General features: G+C 31.5%; 3 protein-coding genes across 4 annotated transcripts; all 3 read right to left on the bottom strand.

Annotated features, from left to right (window-relative positions):
* Positions 1-552: 552 nt before the first annotated feature.
* Positions 553-2,791, bottom strand: LOC124840651 (cytochrome P450 71D11-like). Its single transcript, XM_047316735.2, has 3 exons — positions 1,832-2,791; positions 977-1,591; positions 553-749 (listed from the first exon to the last, which is right to left on the bottom strand). Exons 1-3 carry the CDS (start codon positions 2,741-2,743, stop codon positions 702-704), a joined length of 1,575 nt encoding a protein of 524 aa, XP_047172691.2. The 5' UTR covers positions 2,744-2,791; the 3' UTR covers positions 553-701.
* Positions 2,792-4,561: 1,770 nt separating this feature from the next.
* On the bottom strand, positions 4,562-7,209 carry LOC124840653 (cytochrome P450 71D9-like). 2 transcript variants are annotated; one of them, XM_088110745.1, is made up of 3 exons: positions 6,190-6,329; positions 5,931-5,994; positions 4,562-5,772 (listed from the first exon to the last, which is right to left on the bottom strand). In XM_088110745.1, the coding sequence occupies exons 2-3, from the start codon at positions 5,955-5,957 to the stop codon at positions 5,149-5,151; spliced, it is 651 nt and encodes a 216-aa protein (XP_087966871.1). In that variant the 5' UTR covers positions 5,958-5,994; positions 6,190-6,329; the 3' UTR covers positions 4,562-5,148. The 2 variants fall into 2 exon arrangements, with proteins under 2 accessions (XP_087966871.1, XP_047172694.2); XM_047316738.2 differs by lacking the exon at positions 5,931-5,994 and having other exon boundaries at positions 6,190-7,209.
* Positions 7,210-14,441: 7,232 nt separating this feature from the next.
* Positions 14,442-16,642, bottom strand: LOC148202787 (cytochrome P450 71D11-like). The gene is made up of 2 exons (XM_088110738.1): positions 15,332-16,642; positions 14,442-15,211 (listed from the first exon to the last, which is right to left on the bottom strand). Exons 1-2 carry the CDS (start codon positions 16,238-16,240, stop codon positions 14,594-14,596), a joined length of 1,527 nt encoding a protein of 508 aa, XP_087966864.1. The 5' UTR covers positions 16,241-16,642; the 3' UTR covers positions 14,442-14,593.
* Positions 16,643-18,005: the final 1,363 nt, after the last annotated feature.

Raw genomic sequence — 18,005 nt, 5'->3', positions numbered from 1 at the left:
ATAGCTTTGTTTGAGGTAGTTGAAAATTTTATCTACGCCCAGTAGATGACCGAACGTAGCTCTGGTACCACTGTTAGTATTTTGAAGGTTGTGAAAGGAGTAGTTGATGTGGTAGAGAAAATGTAGAGATAGTAGAATGTAGAAGTAGTAGTTGAAAGAAGTGTTGTAGTTGTCTTTAGTTGTAGTAGATGTTGGTTCATACAAATGATAGATGTTGGCTTCATACAAAATGATAGATGTTGGCTACATCTTTAAATGGTAGAGTTCATGGGTATTTATAGACCCATAGATTATTCTAGAACATACTAGCCACAACTTATGTGGAATGTTCTAGATTTTTACCTATGTAGAATATTCTTGATTTTTCTTCCTATCTTAGGTTTTCCTAGAATATTCTAGAACTTGTATTACATTTCAATTCTTCTATTTAAGGAGCTTCTACATTCTTCTAGAATTTGCATTACACTTTAATAATAAATAATGATGTTTAAAATTCTTATCAAGCTTGCAATAATGGAATATGTTTAAAATCAAGTCCTTAATATTTCTGTGTATTTGAAATAAAGCAAAAATTTCCATTGGAATAGTGCGATTGAGGCATCTGATGATGAAAGTTAAGATACGTTTTACATGATAAGTTCATTACAGAATATGAACAGTTTCTGCATCAGATTGAATATGTGCCATCAACTTCAGTACTTTTAATCCTGGAACTGATTTTTCCCTACTCTGCAGTCTGCACCATTTCCCTGCACAAAACATTTGACAATTTTTCTGTTATGAATGGTATGGTTGGAAATAGAGATAAAATCAAATTTACAATATAAGTGAGTTATGTAAAGTTTAGTTAGACTTATAGTTCCCTCCCTACCAATATATGATGATAACAATGAAGAAAACATCATGGAAAAAGCATTATAAATTCTTCGGTTAAACTAAAATGAACCAAAATACAAAAATACATGGTTTATCTTACCAGCAAAGGATGGAAAGTGACTGGTATCAAGTATAGATCTTCTTTTCTTCTAACAGTTGCTCCAAATTGTTCAGTGAGGTCCAGGTCCTCATTTTTCATTCCCTTTGGAAGCTTCCAATCAAAGTGATACAGCAAAAATGCAAGGGCAACCTCAATATTGACTAAACCAAAGGTGCTGCCTGGGCATATTCTTCTTCCAGCACCAAATGGAATGTACTCAAAATTTGTCCCATTATAGTCAATAGAGTTATCAATGAATCTCTCTGGATAAAACCTATCAGCTTCAGTCCAGTAGTTTGGATCTCTTCCAATTGCCCAAGCATTCACAATTACCTTACTTTCTACTGGTATATGATATCCATTAATCTCACATGTCTGTCCACATTTTCTTGGAAGTAAAAGAGGAGTTGGAGGGTGTAACCTCAGGGTCTCTTTCACAATTGATTTCAAATACATGAGTTCATTCATGGAAGTTCCTTCAACCCTTCCTTTCATTTTGAATACCTCTCTCACCTCAGCTTGTGCTTTCTTCATTACTCGTGGATCCCTTATTATCTCAGCCATTGCCCAATTTATCGTAGTTGCAGAAGTCTCACCTCCAGCAGCAAAGATGTCCTGTAAAGTGATTATCAACACATCCAAATAGATAGTCATACAATTGATTTGCTAGTATAAAGTGAGCTGCTGTTTGGAAGATCATTATGAATATCTGTATATACAGTAAGTTCGTCTTATCTATGAAATCTCCAACAAGATATATTCTGGAGTAAGTATTGAACATTTGTCTAGTTTATAGAGAAGTGAGTGAGATTATGCTCATGAGAGAAAGGATATAGAAGATGTTATTATCCTTACCAGGATTATAGCCTTGACATTGCTGTTAGTTAAGTAAATATCCTGGTTGCTATCATTATCATCCTGGAATTTTAGCAGAACATCTACCAAATCTTCCTGTGCTTCACCATGGCCTTCTCTGGCTTTTGACTTAGCCTCCTTGTGTTCATTGATGATACCTTCTAGTATGTGATCAAGTTGTTGATGCAACCTCTCAATCTTAGGCCTCAGACCACTCAAAAGTTGAAGCCATTTAGCAGAAGGAAACAGATCTCCTATGTTAAAACCTGATCCAACTGTCATGGCTTCGTTTATCAATGATATGAACTCTTCTTGGTCTTTGCATTTCATGCCAAACGCAGCTCTTGAAATGATGTTATACACTGATGAAAGTAGTGCCTCGGTGAGATTGAAGGGTGACCCTTTATGCGAATCAATCATTTTGACAAGATTGGTGAGTTCTTCTTCTCTTATTGGATTGAATGAGTTGACACGCTTGTGAGTGAAAAGCTCCACTGTGCATATTTTTCTCAGCTGTCTCCAATATTTTCCATAAGGTGAAAACATAATATCAGTGGACTCATAAGCCATTATATCAGAAGCTAGAATTGTAGGCCTTGATGCAAAGATGAGATCATGGGTTTTCATGATCTCCTTGGCATATTCTGGTGAGGAAACAATGATTGTGAAGACCTCCCCAAGTTGGAGATGCATCAAGGGACCATATATTTTGGCTAAGTCTCTTAATTTTCTGTGTGGTGCAGATGAAAGAAGATTGTGTATGTTTCCTATGACAGGTAGCTTCCATGGTCCCGGTGGTATTTTTTGAGATGACTCAGTTTTCTTGAGATTGGTCCCTATTTTGAGTGCCAGAATCATGAAGAGGAAAAAGGATATTGCAAGGCCAAACATGTGAAGTGGTTGAGACTCCATTGTGAGAAAAAGGAGTTCCAAAGTTCTGAGAATGTTGAGGATTGTGATTGCTTTGCTTCTTGTCTCTTCTTACATAGTGGTTTATGTGATGCAGAAAAGCAACTTTGGGTGCATTTGGTTTTCATAAATATTAGAAAATATTCATATAACGTAAATTTGACTAAGATCTTATTAATATTGTATATTGGATCTCTCGATAAAAACTCAAGAGTCATGAAATGAATAAAGAATGAAAATATGTAACTCTTAGAATTTTATATGTTTAAGGAGATGAAGAAATGGTAATTGCAGGTTAAAATAAAGTGAGGAAACGTGACTTAGATGGTGATAAGGATTTAGTGCTAGGAAAATGGTGACATACCTTGTGATTTCTCCAGCATTCAAGGAAGTTAATAGTATGATGGTTGACTTTCAAAAATCATAATGTTCACTTCAAAGTCAGGTAAACCCTTAAATGTCCTTTTTTCTTCTTCTTTCAAATATATGTTAGCAGATGTAAAATAAATGAGTTTTCTTATGAACTGAATAAATAATGAAAATATATGCAACTCGAGAATTTTATATGTTTAAGGAGATGACGAAATGGTAATTGCAGGTTAAAATAACGTGAGGTGACGTGCCTTAGATTAGATAAGGATTTAGTTATTTTACATCTTACGCATTTAATGTGTATAATATGTCCATTCTAATCGAATTGAAGTTGAATATTTAATAAAATAGGTTGTGTATCAAAACGTAATTATCAACAAATCATACATGTGAGTCTTAATAATTCTTTAATAAATTTACTTAAAAATATTTCGGTGCATGAAGTTATATTTTTAAAAATAGATTAGGATCAATGTGAACATGAGTTTCTTCTTATTATAATACTTTAATTAACTTTAAATACAAAAACTTCAATTTAGGTTAAAAGTCGAGTTCAGTGGGTCATGTCGAAAGTCTTTAAATAAGTCTAGATGAAAAGGTTCTCGAGTTACTTCAGAATAGTTTAACTCTAATATTCTGTATGAATGATTCAAATTAATTCTTTGACCTAAACCAATTTGATTCAATCTTTTATTTAGATTAACTCAATTTGATCTCTGGTCTAATTCGACCTTCAACTAGACTGACTTTCGATCAGAGTCAACTCAACTTAAATCAAATTTTTGTAGATTCGATTTGACCATTTCAAAACAATTAAATTCAATTTTTTTTTAGCTGAACTAGCTCAACTATATAAAATAATGTTATGGAAAGATTCACAAATCCATGTATGATTATTTATTAGTAAGAAATTAGGTATAAAAATTAAAATTATTTATTTTAAAAGTATATTTCTTACATGACATAATATTTCAAAATATCATAAATATAATAAATCCTTATTTTGTAAAAAGAGTTTTAAAGTAAAGATGAATTATTTATATAATATATAAATTCTATTATTTCGATATACGAAAAATTGATCATCTGGATCTTTATACTATAAAATATTATTGTTTTAGTTCAGATCGTATCTTTAAATGGTGACATGACACATACATATATTATATCAGTATGATTGTCTTCTGATAGTGCTGATAAACAAAAGTGTTCTGATAGCTCAACATTCAGTTTATTATGTCATTACTCTAATTGTAAGGTTTTCATTAGAGAAACTAAACCAGTCAAATTTTATGCAGATATAAAAGAATAAAATGAATTCTAGTATATGTCCTCTTTAACTGATATAAATATCATGAACTAGCTAGGTGGCTCCCCATTTCAGCTCTCAGTGCAACATAGCAAGAAAGTTATGAATGCTTCTTCCTAACATTGTAGTCAGATTATGAATGCATTAAAATTTTTTCAGATCTAATAAAATCAAGAATGATACAAATGTTGAGAATTCAAGTGAGTCCAAGTCTCATATTAGATAGAAATAAGAAAGTAGAACACTATATAAAAGTGAAAGATTTATCAGAAAGTGAGTTTAAGCCTAACTCAACCCTACAAAACCGGCTTGTAAGGTGAGGTTTGTACTGCCTTATCTCTAGTCGATGTGAGACTTCCAACACACCTTCTTCATGCTGAGGTATAGATATTTCGAGCGTGATACTAAAAATTGGATGGTCCGATAGCGGCTTAACAACGGGTGGAAACAGAAAATATCCATGTAGAACTCGCTAGGATAGGCTCTAACTATGGTTCTGATACTATATTAAAAAGTGGGTTTAAGACTAACTCAATCCCACAAAAACGACTTGTAAGGTGAGATTTGCACCTCACTTATATATTATAATTTGGCCTTATCTCTAGTCGACGTAAACTTCCAACAACATCTATTAATCCATTGCCTTAAGATTTTGAGTAAAAAGTAATGTCAATCCCTCGTATGATTGGGCTTTTCTGAAGCAAAAGAGTAATGATGAAGCTAAAGTTCATAACTTTCTTGCATGGTTATAAGTGACTGGTATCAAGTATATGTCATTTTTTCTTCTAACAGTCACTCCAAATTCCTCAGTCATGTCCAAGTCCCCACTTTTCATTTCATTTGGAAGCTTCCAATCAAAGTGATACAACAAATATGAAAGAGCCACTTCAATATTTATCAAACCAAATGTGATACCTGGGCATATTCTTCTTCCAGCACCAAATGGAAGGTACTCAAAACTACTCCCTCTGTAATCAATAGAGCTATCAATGAATCTCTCTGGATAAAACCTCTCTGCTTCACTCCAATAGTTTGGATCTCTTCCAATTGCCCAAGCATTCACAAGTACCTTGCTTTTAGCTGGAATATGATACCCTTTAATCTCACATGCTTCTCTGCATTCTCTTGGAAGTAAAAGAGGAGCTGGTGGATGTAACCTTAAGGTCTCTTTGACCACTGATTTCAAGTATTTGAGTTCATCCATGCATGTTTCATCAATCAATCCTTTCATATTGAATACCTCTCTCACCTCATCTTGTGCTTTCTTCATTACTCTTGGATCCTTCATCATCTCTGCCATTGCCCAATTTATGGTAGAAGCTGCTGTGTCTCCTCCAGCAGAAAATATATCCTGCATAATAATTATCACTTTAGCTAATGCAATGATATCCATGAGGGATTTTACCTTTATAAGTGTGGAGTGTATAATAATGTGTAAAGTGCAGTCATAACTGATGATTATGTGTAAATCATCTGTTTAGATTGTTTAATTTACACACACAAACAAACCTTGCAGCTGTCAAAATATTTCAACATGGGATGTTCAATCAGTAGTTATAACTTTTCACTGATCCTGTAAAATGTAGTTATCAGTTTTGAAGAAGTTGGATGGAAAATGTATATGCAGAAGGTATATAATAATAAAACATAGAAATTGGAACTTGTTGCATGATTTTGAAGAGAGCATAACACTATGGTGTAAGTATTAACTATTGGTCCAAGATTATCTTCATAATAAAATAAATATACAAGATGTCGTTATCCTTACCAGGATTATAGCCTTGACATTGTTAATAGTTAAGCAAATATCATGGTTTCTCTCATTACCATCCTGGAATTTTAGGAGAACATCTACCAAATCTTCGTCTGCTTCACCCTGGCCTTCTGGGAATTTTGGATTTGTCTGTTGGTGTTCATTGATGATGTCTCCCAGAATCCGATCAATTTGTCGATGCAGCTTCTCAAGCTTAGGCTTCAAACCAGTAACAAGTTGAAGCCATTTGGCAGAAGGAAACAAATCTCCAATGCTCAAACCTGATACAGCCAGTGCTCCTTCTTTTACCACTGATATGAACTCTTCTTGGTCTTTGCATTTCATGCCAAACGCAGCTCTTGAAATGATGTTGTATATCGATGAAAGAACTGCTTCAGTGAGGTTGATGGAAGACCCCTGATGAGAATCAATCATTTTAACGAGATTGGTGAACTCAGTTTCTCTTATTGGTCTGAATGAGTTGACACGTTTCTGGGTGAAAAGTTCCACTGTGCAGATTTTTCGTAGCTGTCTCCAGTAGTTTCCATAAGGAGAAAACACAATATCCGTGGATTCATAGCACAATATATCAGAAGCTAGAAGTGTAGGCCTTGATGCAAAGATGAGATCATGGGTTTTCATGATCTCCTTGGCATATTCTGGTGAGGAAACAATGATTGTGAAGACCTCCCCAAGTTGGAGATGCATCAAAGGACCATATATTTTGGCTAAGTCTCTTAATTTTCTGTGTGGTGCAGATGAAAGAAGATTGTGTATGTTTCCTATGACAGGTAGCTTCCATGGTCCTGGTGGTATTTTTTGAGATGACCCAGTTTTCTTGAGACTGGTCCCTATTTTGAGTGCCAAAATCATGAAGAGAATAAAGGGCATGGTAAAGGATAATATCTTAGGTAACTCATAATCCATGGTGACAGAAGAAAACTAGTAAGGTTTTCTGAAAGTCCTGATGAAAATGAGGATTTTGTTTTCCCTTTTATTGCTTTCTGGTGGTTTTTGCTGTTGCAAACTTCATAGTAAAGAATCTTTTGACTTATTTTCTTTTCATACACATCGCTCTGTATTATTTAACAATTATTTAGGTTGCTTTTGACGTTTTCTTCAGCAAGAACCATACGAATTGTGGATAACTTTGATCATGAGTCGTGGACAACGTTTTAAGTTATTTTATGTATCTATTAAAATAAAATATTATAATTTTGTAATTGTTAATATAATGATTTAATATGTCTTTTTATTTTCTTTTAATATTCTTGAGATTTATTTAATGTGAATTTTCAGTTTTTTTTTTAATTTAGTTTGTAAGCTAGTAGTTTCAAACATTCTAATTAAATCAAGAAACTATTATATTTCGCAGCAACTTTTAGAATCTATAATTCTCACAGTATATGTTATGAAGGGTTTAAGAACTTACCTCGATCTATTATGATATTTTGAGTAGAAAAGAAATAAGTTTTTTTTTTTTGGTTTATTGACTTTCTTTATGAATTTCCTTTATGATAATATGATTTACCTTTGTCTCTTATTTTCAAAAGCTATTAATCGATAACATAAACATACAATAGATAATCATGTATTATATCTATTTTACATAACCTCTAGTTTTATTTTAATAAATAATTAATTATTTATTAAAAGACTGATGAGTCCTTTTTATAAAGTGAAAAGAGAGGAAATCAATAAATAAATCTCATGACTTTAATAAGAGTAACAAGCTATCATGGTTAAAAGTAACATTGTTTTTCCTAAAATGTTGAAAAGTACAAATTTTCATACAAGAAGCCAGATACTCTTAAGAAGTCAGCTCTCTCTGAATAACGATCATCTTTCGAAGAAAGCTATATAAGGATAACTCACACAAGAGAACTTATGCTATTATTGAATTCTTATACTTGTTATTCTATCTAAAAGCTTACATCGTCCGAGTCTATTCTTAAAACAAAAAAAAAGTATTTCAAGTTATCAAATTTCATTGTATTGAATTTATCCTCTTTCTGAGTTGGCGTTGAGTCTCAAAGATGACATTGAGCTTATACGGTCGTTTATGAAGATTCAAGTACTGTTAAGACAAGATTGTTTAGAAAGACTAGACTGTCTAACAACTCGAATTTTGAAGTTTAATATACAACACTTAATTTGTTTAGCTCAAAGGAGTTAAACGTTCTAGAAGGTTGATACCAAGAGTGGTTAAACTCAGACTAGTCAAGTTGACTAGGAAAACAAATAATGGTTAATAATATTCGATGTATACCAGAAGTAATTTATATTCGGTTGTAATATTATATACTCGATTTATACTTGGTTGATAATATTCAATGTTTACATCACATCATCACATATTCCATAATATCTCTTCTAACCTAGCTTGAGGAAGTTGCTATCAGAAACTCCATTAATTCTTGTACCTCTATGATTGCTAGCTAAGTGCACCTTAATAATACTAAGAAAAGATTCAAATGCTCACCATTACACCACATCACCACTTTCATCATTGTAAATAAAGAATAAGAGAGAAAAACACGAATAATTATTAATATCTACCATCAATACTAAATAATTAGTTTTAATACATTATTTCCAAAATTATTAATATCTACCATCAATATAAGTTTATGAAAAATACTATTAACATCCTCTTTAAAAACTCCTTATTATTGGTTAAGAGATATATATTAAAAATCATAAATTTAAATGAAGTTCACTACCTACATAGTAAATTCTTCTCGGTTATAGTTTTCCATAAATTTATTATTGCACATAGCTAATCACAAATCTTAGAAATCCAAGTTATTGATTAATGTGCATGTGTCTAAACGAAAAAAAACGGGAAATTTCCAGTCGTTCCAGTGAAAGTTTATTTGTATGTTCAATATTACAGGTATTACATAGTCATTTTTGCCACCATATTATTAAAAAACTTCAGATCTAGTGAAATGAACAAAAGATAAAATGACCAACATTTTCTTCAGGACTGAACCTAACATACCAAAGATATCACATTGGTTTATGAGCATTATTGTGTTGCAATGGAGGGAATCAAAAACAGACCATTTTTTCTTCTGACAGTTAATCCAAATTGCTCAGTCATGTCCAACTCCTCAGCTTTCATTCCATTGGGAAGCTTCCAATCAAAGTGATACAACAAAAGAGCAAGTGTGAGTTCAACATTCATCAAACCAAACGTGATACCTGGGCATATTCTTCTTCCAGCACCAAATGGAATGAACTCAAAATCATTCCCTTTGTAGTCAACACAGCTATCAATGAATCTCTCTGGATAAAACCTCTCTGGGTCACTCCAATAGTTTCGATCTCTTTTATTATGTAGGAGTCAGAGGTTGACTTTTCCCTTTAGTTTTGAAGCAACGTGGTTAGCTTTTTTTTTTTTTTTTTTTTTTTGTGGAATCAAAATTGAAGGTCTCCATAATTGGTTAACTGTTTGATATTGATACTGATATTGGTTTGATTATTACTATTATCATAAGTCAACATCTTTATCTTTCATTTGTTATCTCTGGTTTTTGCATGATACTCTGAAGATTGTTTTATATTGTAAATGCATTCTGTTCATTTGTTTTTGGACTGAAACGTGGCTTGCTTTAGAGAGAAAATAAGTACCCGTTGGAGTTATAATATATGCCTAACTCTTGTTACTCACTTTCAATTACAACATTAAACAAAACAGTGTTAGGTCATCAAATATACAAAAGAGTATAAACACAGAGAATAAATTATAATAATTTAGAAGAAGAAATATAGATATACAAAGTCTTGATTAGAAGCATTTGCATAACAAGTCTAGTCAAAAGTTATGTCTAAAGCTGCGTAAAATAACATGAAACAACATAAAAGCATAACAGAAGTTCACACACTAGAGTTAAAACATATAACAATGAGTGGTGCGACTATGGAATAGGTTTGTACTCACATTCTGTTTCATTTTTTCTGTGAGTTGGGACAGTGCGAGGAGTTTTTTGCACCGAGATTGCGTTGTCAGCAATGTCCTTCTCCTTTTCTTTTTCGACCGTGACCTCGGCCTTGACCCTCTTTTTCAATCGTGCATTCTCTTCTCTCAATGCATGCATCTCCTCAACACTTCTTGTTTTAAACCCAACGAATTCTTGCCGCATCTTTGCCTGAGCTTTCAAGATGGACACCATAATGATTGCTTCCTTCACTGAATTGAGATCTTCTTCACAGAATATTACTCGGCCCACAATGGACACCAATTGTTCTTACATAGCCGAAGAGGTACCCAGCAAAGACTTCAAGACTTCAACTCCACAAACTTCTTCGACCTTCGCACTAAAAAATGCTCGTCCTCCTCTTCCACAATACTTGTCCTCGTTAAGGTGAACGAGGGTTGTGCTTACAGAAGATACTAGGACACTCAAGTCAGTCTCAAATGTCAACAGAGTATTAAGTGAAATTAATGAGAACATAAAAGAGATACATCAATGGTTATGCTATTTATAATATAATTTATTATGATTGTGAGTCTTTACGTAGATGGGCATGGACTTGAACCCAATGGTCCATTTATCCTGTCTAAATTAGTGTTTGATCATATTTTACTAAGTCATAAAATAGTTGGTACACCATTAGTTCTAATAGACCAATAAGTAATTGATCGGGCTACTTAGTGGTAGTCATTACAAAAGCTGGACTTATTTAAGTGCATACAATTTGATTGTATTTTATGTCATATCATTCTAGGATGAAACATTCAACCATATTAAATACTATATTTATAATTCTTGATAAAAAATTTATACAACTGTTATATCACTTTTTTAAGTTACCCTTGACAAATGACACATCTATATGAATGTGACTTGGTACCTCTTATTTATATCCACTAAATCATCTTAAAAGTAAAAACATTGTAAGTCAACTCAAATTGTGGATCACTCTCCATATTCATATATCCGCACAACAAAGAAGTCCTTTTCTTTTAATGAGTGTTAATTATTTTGAATTTGTGAGAAATTAAACCACAAGGTTGAGAGTCTTACAATGGATTGAGATGAGAAAGATTAAAAATGAGGAAGAGACACAAACTCATAAGTTAACTGAATCAAACTTTCTAAAATAAACTATTGTTTGAATTGTTATTATTATTATTAATTAGTTTAATTATTATTATTATTACCATTATTATTAACTTGTTTAATTGTGATGTAAGTGTAATTAATGGACTATCCAATCTGTCACTATTCTTTTATGCAGGTTTGTTTAGTTATTATTTGGTGGTTACAAAGTATTATATAGATATCAGACTTACTTTCATTTCTGGTAAATAAAATTTATTTCAAAAAATTATAAAAATATGTGTTAAAAAATAAGAGGTGAAATATATTTTTAATTAAAATAAATAAAATTGAAATAAAATGAAATAAAATAAAAATGGGTTCATTTTATTTGACCCAAACTTTCCTATAAAAAGAGAAATAAAAAGTCATTTTTATATTTTTTTTTTGGACCCAATTCCTTTAGCTATTTATACAATTTTGTTTTATCTGCATACAATGATTTCTTCCTGCACTCCCATATTTTCTTTTTGAATCTTAATAGTCGAGGTAAAAAGACTATTTTGTCTTTATCTTTTTCCTTCCATCATCTTCTTCCCCTGCAGCACAGATGCCGATGGGACAGAAATTTGAGCAAATCTTGTAGCAACTGAGGAGCACCAAGAATGAATTTTTGTTCAAGTTTAAGGGTTGAGCATCAAGAAGAACCTCTGATTGCAGAGCAGGAAGCCAACTATGGAAAAGAATTGAACACAAACATTCTCTATAATGTTTCTCCTTTCTTCTAAATTTGAATTTTCCAAGTGATTCAATACACTCCAACAAAAAAATGTTCTTGCTTGATTCAATAGTCTGGTAAGTTCTGAATTTCACATTACGCAAGTATAATCGAAAATGTAATGTTTTTCGTAATTGTGAGTATAATTTTGCATTATACTGAAATATAATTTGTATTTTGAATTAGTTTTTGAAAAGAGATTTATTACAAAGCTTGTAAATGTATTAAATTGAAAGGTTAATCTTCAATATTATAATATAATTACTAATAACATTATATTTTCATTGAATATCTCATTTGATAACAATATTAATAATAATAGTTCACTAAATTATTAAAAAAAAATCTAACAAATTAAAAATAAAAATAAAAGAAAAAACTTAAAAAAATAAAATTTAGAAAAGTCATTGAATTTTAAAATACGATCAAGCTAGTAACTGGATTTTGAAATCTGATTAACAACTTAACTGGATTTCAAAAATAAGTTAAAAGCTTAATCAGATTTAAAACTCGATGACTCTATTAGTCAAATTTCAAAATTTAATTAAAACTTAATCAAGTTTTGAAATTCGGTTATGATTTAACAAAATTTTGAATTCATTTAACATCTTAATCGAATTTTAAAATTCGATAATATATTTAATCGGATTTTGAAATCTGACGATATTATAAATTGGATTTCGAAGTCTTGTGACTTCCTAAATTGGATTTCAAAATCTGATGACTTCTTAAATCAAATTTTAAGACTCGATTAGTTTCGAAATTTAATGATTTTATTAATGAGATTTCAAATTTTGGTGGATTTTTAAATCTGATTTTGAAATTCAGTCATCTTTTAAAGTGGCTTTCAACATTTAGTTTGTTTCCTAATAGTTTGAAATCAAACATAAATAACTATATCGAAACGAAACAAACTTAAATGTTTATAAATGGATATAAATATAAAAGCACATTTTTTTAAATCTTTCTCGTTTAAAAAAGTTTTTATAAATTTATTTTATATATAAATAAGCTTTTAACTTATTTTTATTTTTAGTTTTGACATCCAAAATAAAAAAATCATACATAAAAAATATGTTATTGTTTTTTATAAAATAGTATTAATATAATATAAACATTCTTGTATATCAAAATGTGCTTTTATATTTATATCCAAGTATAAAGGCACAATTCGTTTTTAATATCTATACCTCAATTTCATCTTCTACCTCAGCACAACAGCAATTAAATCATCTTACTCACCATCGTTTTCAGACATCCAAACATCATCATTTTCTTCCTTTCTTCCATCAGCTACATCAACCTCCAATTCAATCCATCTCCATGCCTCCACCTACATACTCCACAAGGCAGAAACCACCTTCTTCACACCAGGTCCATCTCCTCCACACGCCCAACCATTCCACTATTCTCCACCCATATTTTACACAACAATCACTGAGAACCCAACAAAATTTATCTGCATACTCACCGATTCACAGTTGCACTTGAAAACAGAGAGGGGGAAAGGGGCTCCACAGGTGACAATTTTGTATGGATCAATTCGTTCAGTTCTTGTCCAAGATCGGAGACGGGGAATAATCTACCCATTATAAAAGCGTATGAATTTTATCTTTGTATTTTACCTTGTTCTGATCTCTGTTTCTTACAATTGATAGTTGATTAATGGAATTTAAACAGTGGTTGCTCTATTTTGGTGAGAAAGGTGACGGTGAGGAAATAAACATCGTATGTAAGTTTTGAGGGATTAATAATTTTGTTAATATACAATTTTAATGGCTATGAAAATGTAATTATACGTGTAAATGCTACCATTATAGAAAATTAAATAATTTTGGTTCATTGTTGTTGCAATATTAGAATGCAAATTATAGAATGGTAATAACACTTTTTAATAATAGACTTTGAACCTCTATCTATTACATATACTCTTGCTTAACAATCAGATGGAAAATGGTACTTATATTTTCTCTTAACAATTAGATGATAAAGTATACTTAGACCAAATTACTTAATTTTGAAAACTCAAAGACTAAACATACTGCATACCCAATCACTTTGAGGCTGTGAAAGGATTAGTTGATGGTTAGAGAAAATGTAAAGATAGCAAAATGTGAAAATAATAGTAGAAGAAGGGTATTTTATAATTGTCTTAATTATGGTATTTGTTGTATTATGGTAGAGTAGATAGGTATTTATAGACCCATATATTATTTTAGAAGATGCTAGCCACATATTACGTGAAATGTTTTAGATTTTTACCTTGTGTAGAATATTATTGATTTTATTCTTCCTATCTTAGGATTTTTTACAATATTCTAGAATTTGTATTACATTTTCTATCTCTAAGATTTTCTGTATTCTTTTAGAATTTGTATTACATAGATATCTTAAAAATCCAAGTCATTGATTAAAGTCACTCAAATGGAAATTTATGTGCATAGTTCAATATTACAAGTATTCCATAATCATTTTTGCCTCCATAACATGAGGCACATCATTAATAACTTTTCAGTTCTACCGAAATCAACAAAAGATAAAAGGCAAACACTTTATTCAGTGGTGAACCTAACAAACCATAGATAACATTGGTTTATGAGCATTGTGTTGCAATGGAGGGAATCAAAAACAGATAATCTTTTCTTCTAACAGTTAGTGCAAATTGCTCAGTCATGTCCAATTCCTCAGCTTTCATTCCATTGGGAAGCTTCCAATCAAAGTGATACAACAAAAGTGCAAGTGTGAGTTCAACATTCATCAAACCAAATGTGATACCTGGGCATATTCTTCTTCCAGCACCAAATGGAATGAACTCAAAATCATTCCCTTTGTAGTCAACAGAGCTATCAGTGAATCTCTCAGGATAAAACCTCTCTGGCTCACTCCAACTGTTTGGATCTCTTCCAATTGCCCAAACATTCACAATTACCCTGCTTTTGACTGGTATATGATACCCATCAATCTCACATGTTTGTCCACATTCTCTTGGAAGTAAAAGAGGTGCTGGTGGGTGTAACCTCAAGGTCTCTTTGATAACTAACTTCAAATATTTCATTTCATTGATGCAAGTTTCATCAACCCTTCCATTCATCTTGAATACCTCTCTCACTTCGGCCTGTGCTCTCTTCATCACCCTTGGATTCCTTATCATCTCTGCCATTGTCCAATCTATGGTAGTTGCCGATGTCTCACCTCCAGCAGCAAAGATATTCTACAAAAACAGTTCTCAAACAAATGAGTATTAATTAAACATCTATTCATTTAATAACTTTATCTACACTACAGAAAAGTAAAAAAAAGTTTGGATCACAAAACATTTCATTATCCTTACATCAATTATAGCCTTGATGTTGTCATCAGTCAGGCAAATATCCTGATCTTCACCACTATCATCCTGAAATTTTAGAAGGACATCTACAAGGTCCTCTTCTGCTTCAACCAGACCTTCTTTGGATTTTGACTTTCTATCTTTGTGCTCCCTCATGATGTTTTCAAGTATTTGATCACTTTTTCGGTGCAATCTCTCAAGGGTAGGCCTCAAACCAGTAAAATTTTGGAGCCATGTGGCTGAAGGAAACAAATCTCCAATATCAAATCCTCCTGCAGCCTTAAGCACTTCCTTTTCCACTGATATATATTCTTCTTGCTCTTTGCACGTCTTGCCAAAAGCTGCCCTCGAAATTATAGCATAGTTGGATGTGAGAAGTGCCTCAGAGAGATTGAATGGTGAGCCATTTTCTGAAGCAATCATTTTGATGAGACTTGAGAGCTCTTCTTCTCTTATAGGCTTGAAAGAATTGAGACGTTTTGGAGTGAAAAGCTCAGCTGTGCAAATTTTCCTCAACTGTCTCCAATAATTTCCATAAGGGGAAAAAGATATGTTTGTGGCATCATAACCGATTATCTTTGAGGCTAGAATCAGAGGCCTTGATGCAAAGAGAAGATCATGAGTTTTCATTACCTCTTTGGCACATTCTGCTGAGGAAACAACTACAGTGAAGACCTCTCCCAGTTGGAGATGCATCAAGGGTCCATATTTTTTGGCTAAGTCTCTTAGTTTTCTGTGTGGTGTTGGTGTAACAAGATGGGGTATGTTTCCTATGACGGGTAGCTTCCATGGCCCTGGAGGTGTCTTTGGAGTTGGCTTGGTTTTGGTGAGATTCCTCCCCAATTTCAGTGCCACCAGCATCAGGAAGAAAAGGGAAATAGGAGCTAACATATCAAAGATCTGAAGATCCATGGAGATGGAAACAAATTGTAAGGTGTTGCTTCTTGCATAGACAGGGATAAATGAAGACTTCAGTGTTACGATTCTTCTTGTTATCTTTTATATTTGACAAATTGCACATACTTTTATCAACCAAAATTTTCAAGAAAATGAATAGTTAAAACTATACATGAAGTCACCATACGTATAATATAGCAGTTTATGTTCTTTGCTTGAATTATTCAATTCCTTAATTAATTTTCATGATTCAGAGTTCACCCGCTTTGTTTGGTTGTATTTGAGTTAGAGGTTGACTTTTCTGTGTATCGTTGAAGCACATAGTTGGCTAGTTTTGTTGTTTTGCTGTGGAATCAAAATTGAAGGGTCCCATAAGTAGTTATATATTTGGTAATACTGGTATGGGTTTGATTATTTTATTATTATTGAAAGCCAACATCTTTATCTTTGATTGTTATCTGTGGGTGGTTGCATGATACTATGAAGATTGTTTTATATTGTGAAAATGCATTTTGTTGATCTGCTTTTGGTTGAAACCTCGTTTCCTCCAGAGAGAAAATGAGTACCAGTTGGAGTTATAACATGGACTATAATACGTTAACAATTTTTTTTAATAATTTTTTGATAATAGATTATTTGTCATTATTTTATTATTTTATTAGTCTGTATATTTAAAATAAATCATTCATAAAATAACTGTTGTAAAAAAATTATTAAAAAAATACTTTTCTTTTAATATAAACTCTTTTACTGAGTTCTTTCAATCAAGTCTTCGTATGCTAAAATCAATAAAAATAATTGTTCGTATGTCTGTAGATCTATAGCTGTTGATTTTTTCAATGAAGATTATGAAACAAAAATTTTGGAACTTCCAGAGAATTTGAGACACGTACAAATTTTATAATAAAAATTATAAAAGTAAAAAAAAGTTAATATACTTTAAATGTCTATATATATATATATATATATATATATCTTTGAAAAAAAAATTGTTAATTAGTTTATACAATTGTTATTGCACTTTTTTTTTTAAGTTATCATTAATTTTAGTCTAATTCACGTGTACTTGACTAATGAAAAAAACTGTTGTAACAATACATAAAGTCACATCTCTCACACTTCGAAAATAACTTAAATGAAACACAAATATGAATGTAGCATAGTACCTCTTATTTATATCTACTAAATCATCTTAAAAGTAAAAACACGGTAACTCTATATATTAAAATATCCTCACTACAAAGAGAATTTTATTTTAATGTGTATAAGGTTGAAAGTCTTAATAGATAGAGAGAAACGAGATAAGAAATATATAATAAAAATATATAAATTTATTAATTTAATATTTTAAGTTGAAAATAGTATTAAATAAGTGTGTTACATAACTAATTAATGACTCATTGAATCTATATCCGAACTTTACACTAAATTATCTTAGTTTTTCATTCATCTTATCGAGTTGTCAGGATTTTCAACCAAACTATTCAAATGTCTTATTGACCTTGGAACAAAATACATGTGTTTTCCTCACTTTATCAAGTTGAAAAAGTTACACATTGTTTGTCACAAAACTTTGGTCACGTAAAAAAACCCTACCTGAATTGATCATGAAAGACTACATAAAACACGTAATAATTTTAAAACCAAAATCATATTAAATTCATTCTAATAAACAATATTTATTTATAAAGGGCTAAATATGTTTTTAGTCCCTAAACTATCAAACGATTTTGTTTTTAGTCCCTCTTTCAAACTAAGGTACCTTTTGGTCCTTCAAGGT

This window comes from Vigna umbellata, chromosome 3 (genome assembly GCF_029865625.1).
Source record: "Vigna umbellata cultivar VRB3 chromosome 3, Vumbellata_1.0, whole genome shotgun sequence".
NCBI lineage: Eukaryota > Viridiplantae > Streptophyta > Magnoliopsida > Fabales > Fabaceae > Vigna > Vigna umbellata.
This window is presented reverse-complemented; position numbering and strand designations above follow the sequence as displayed.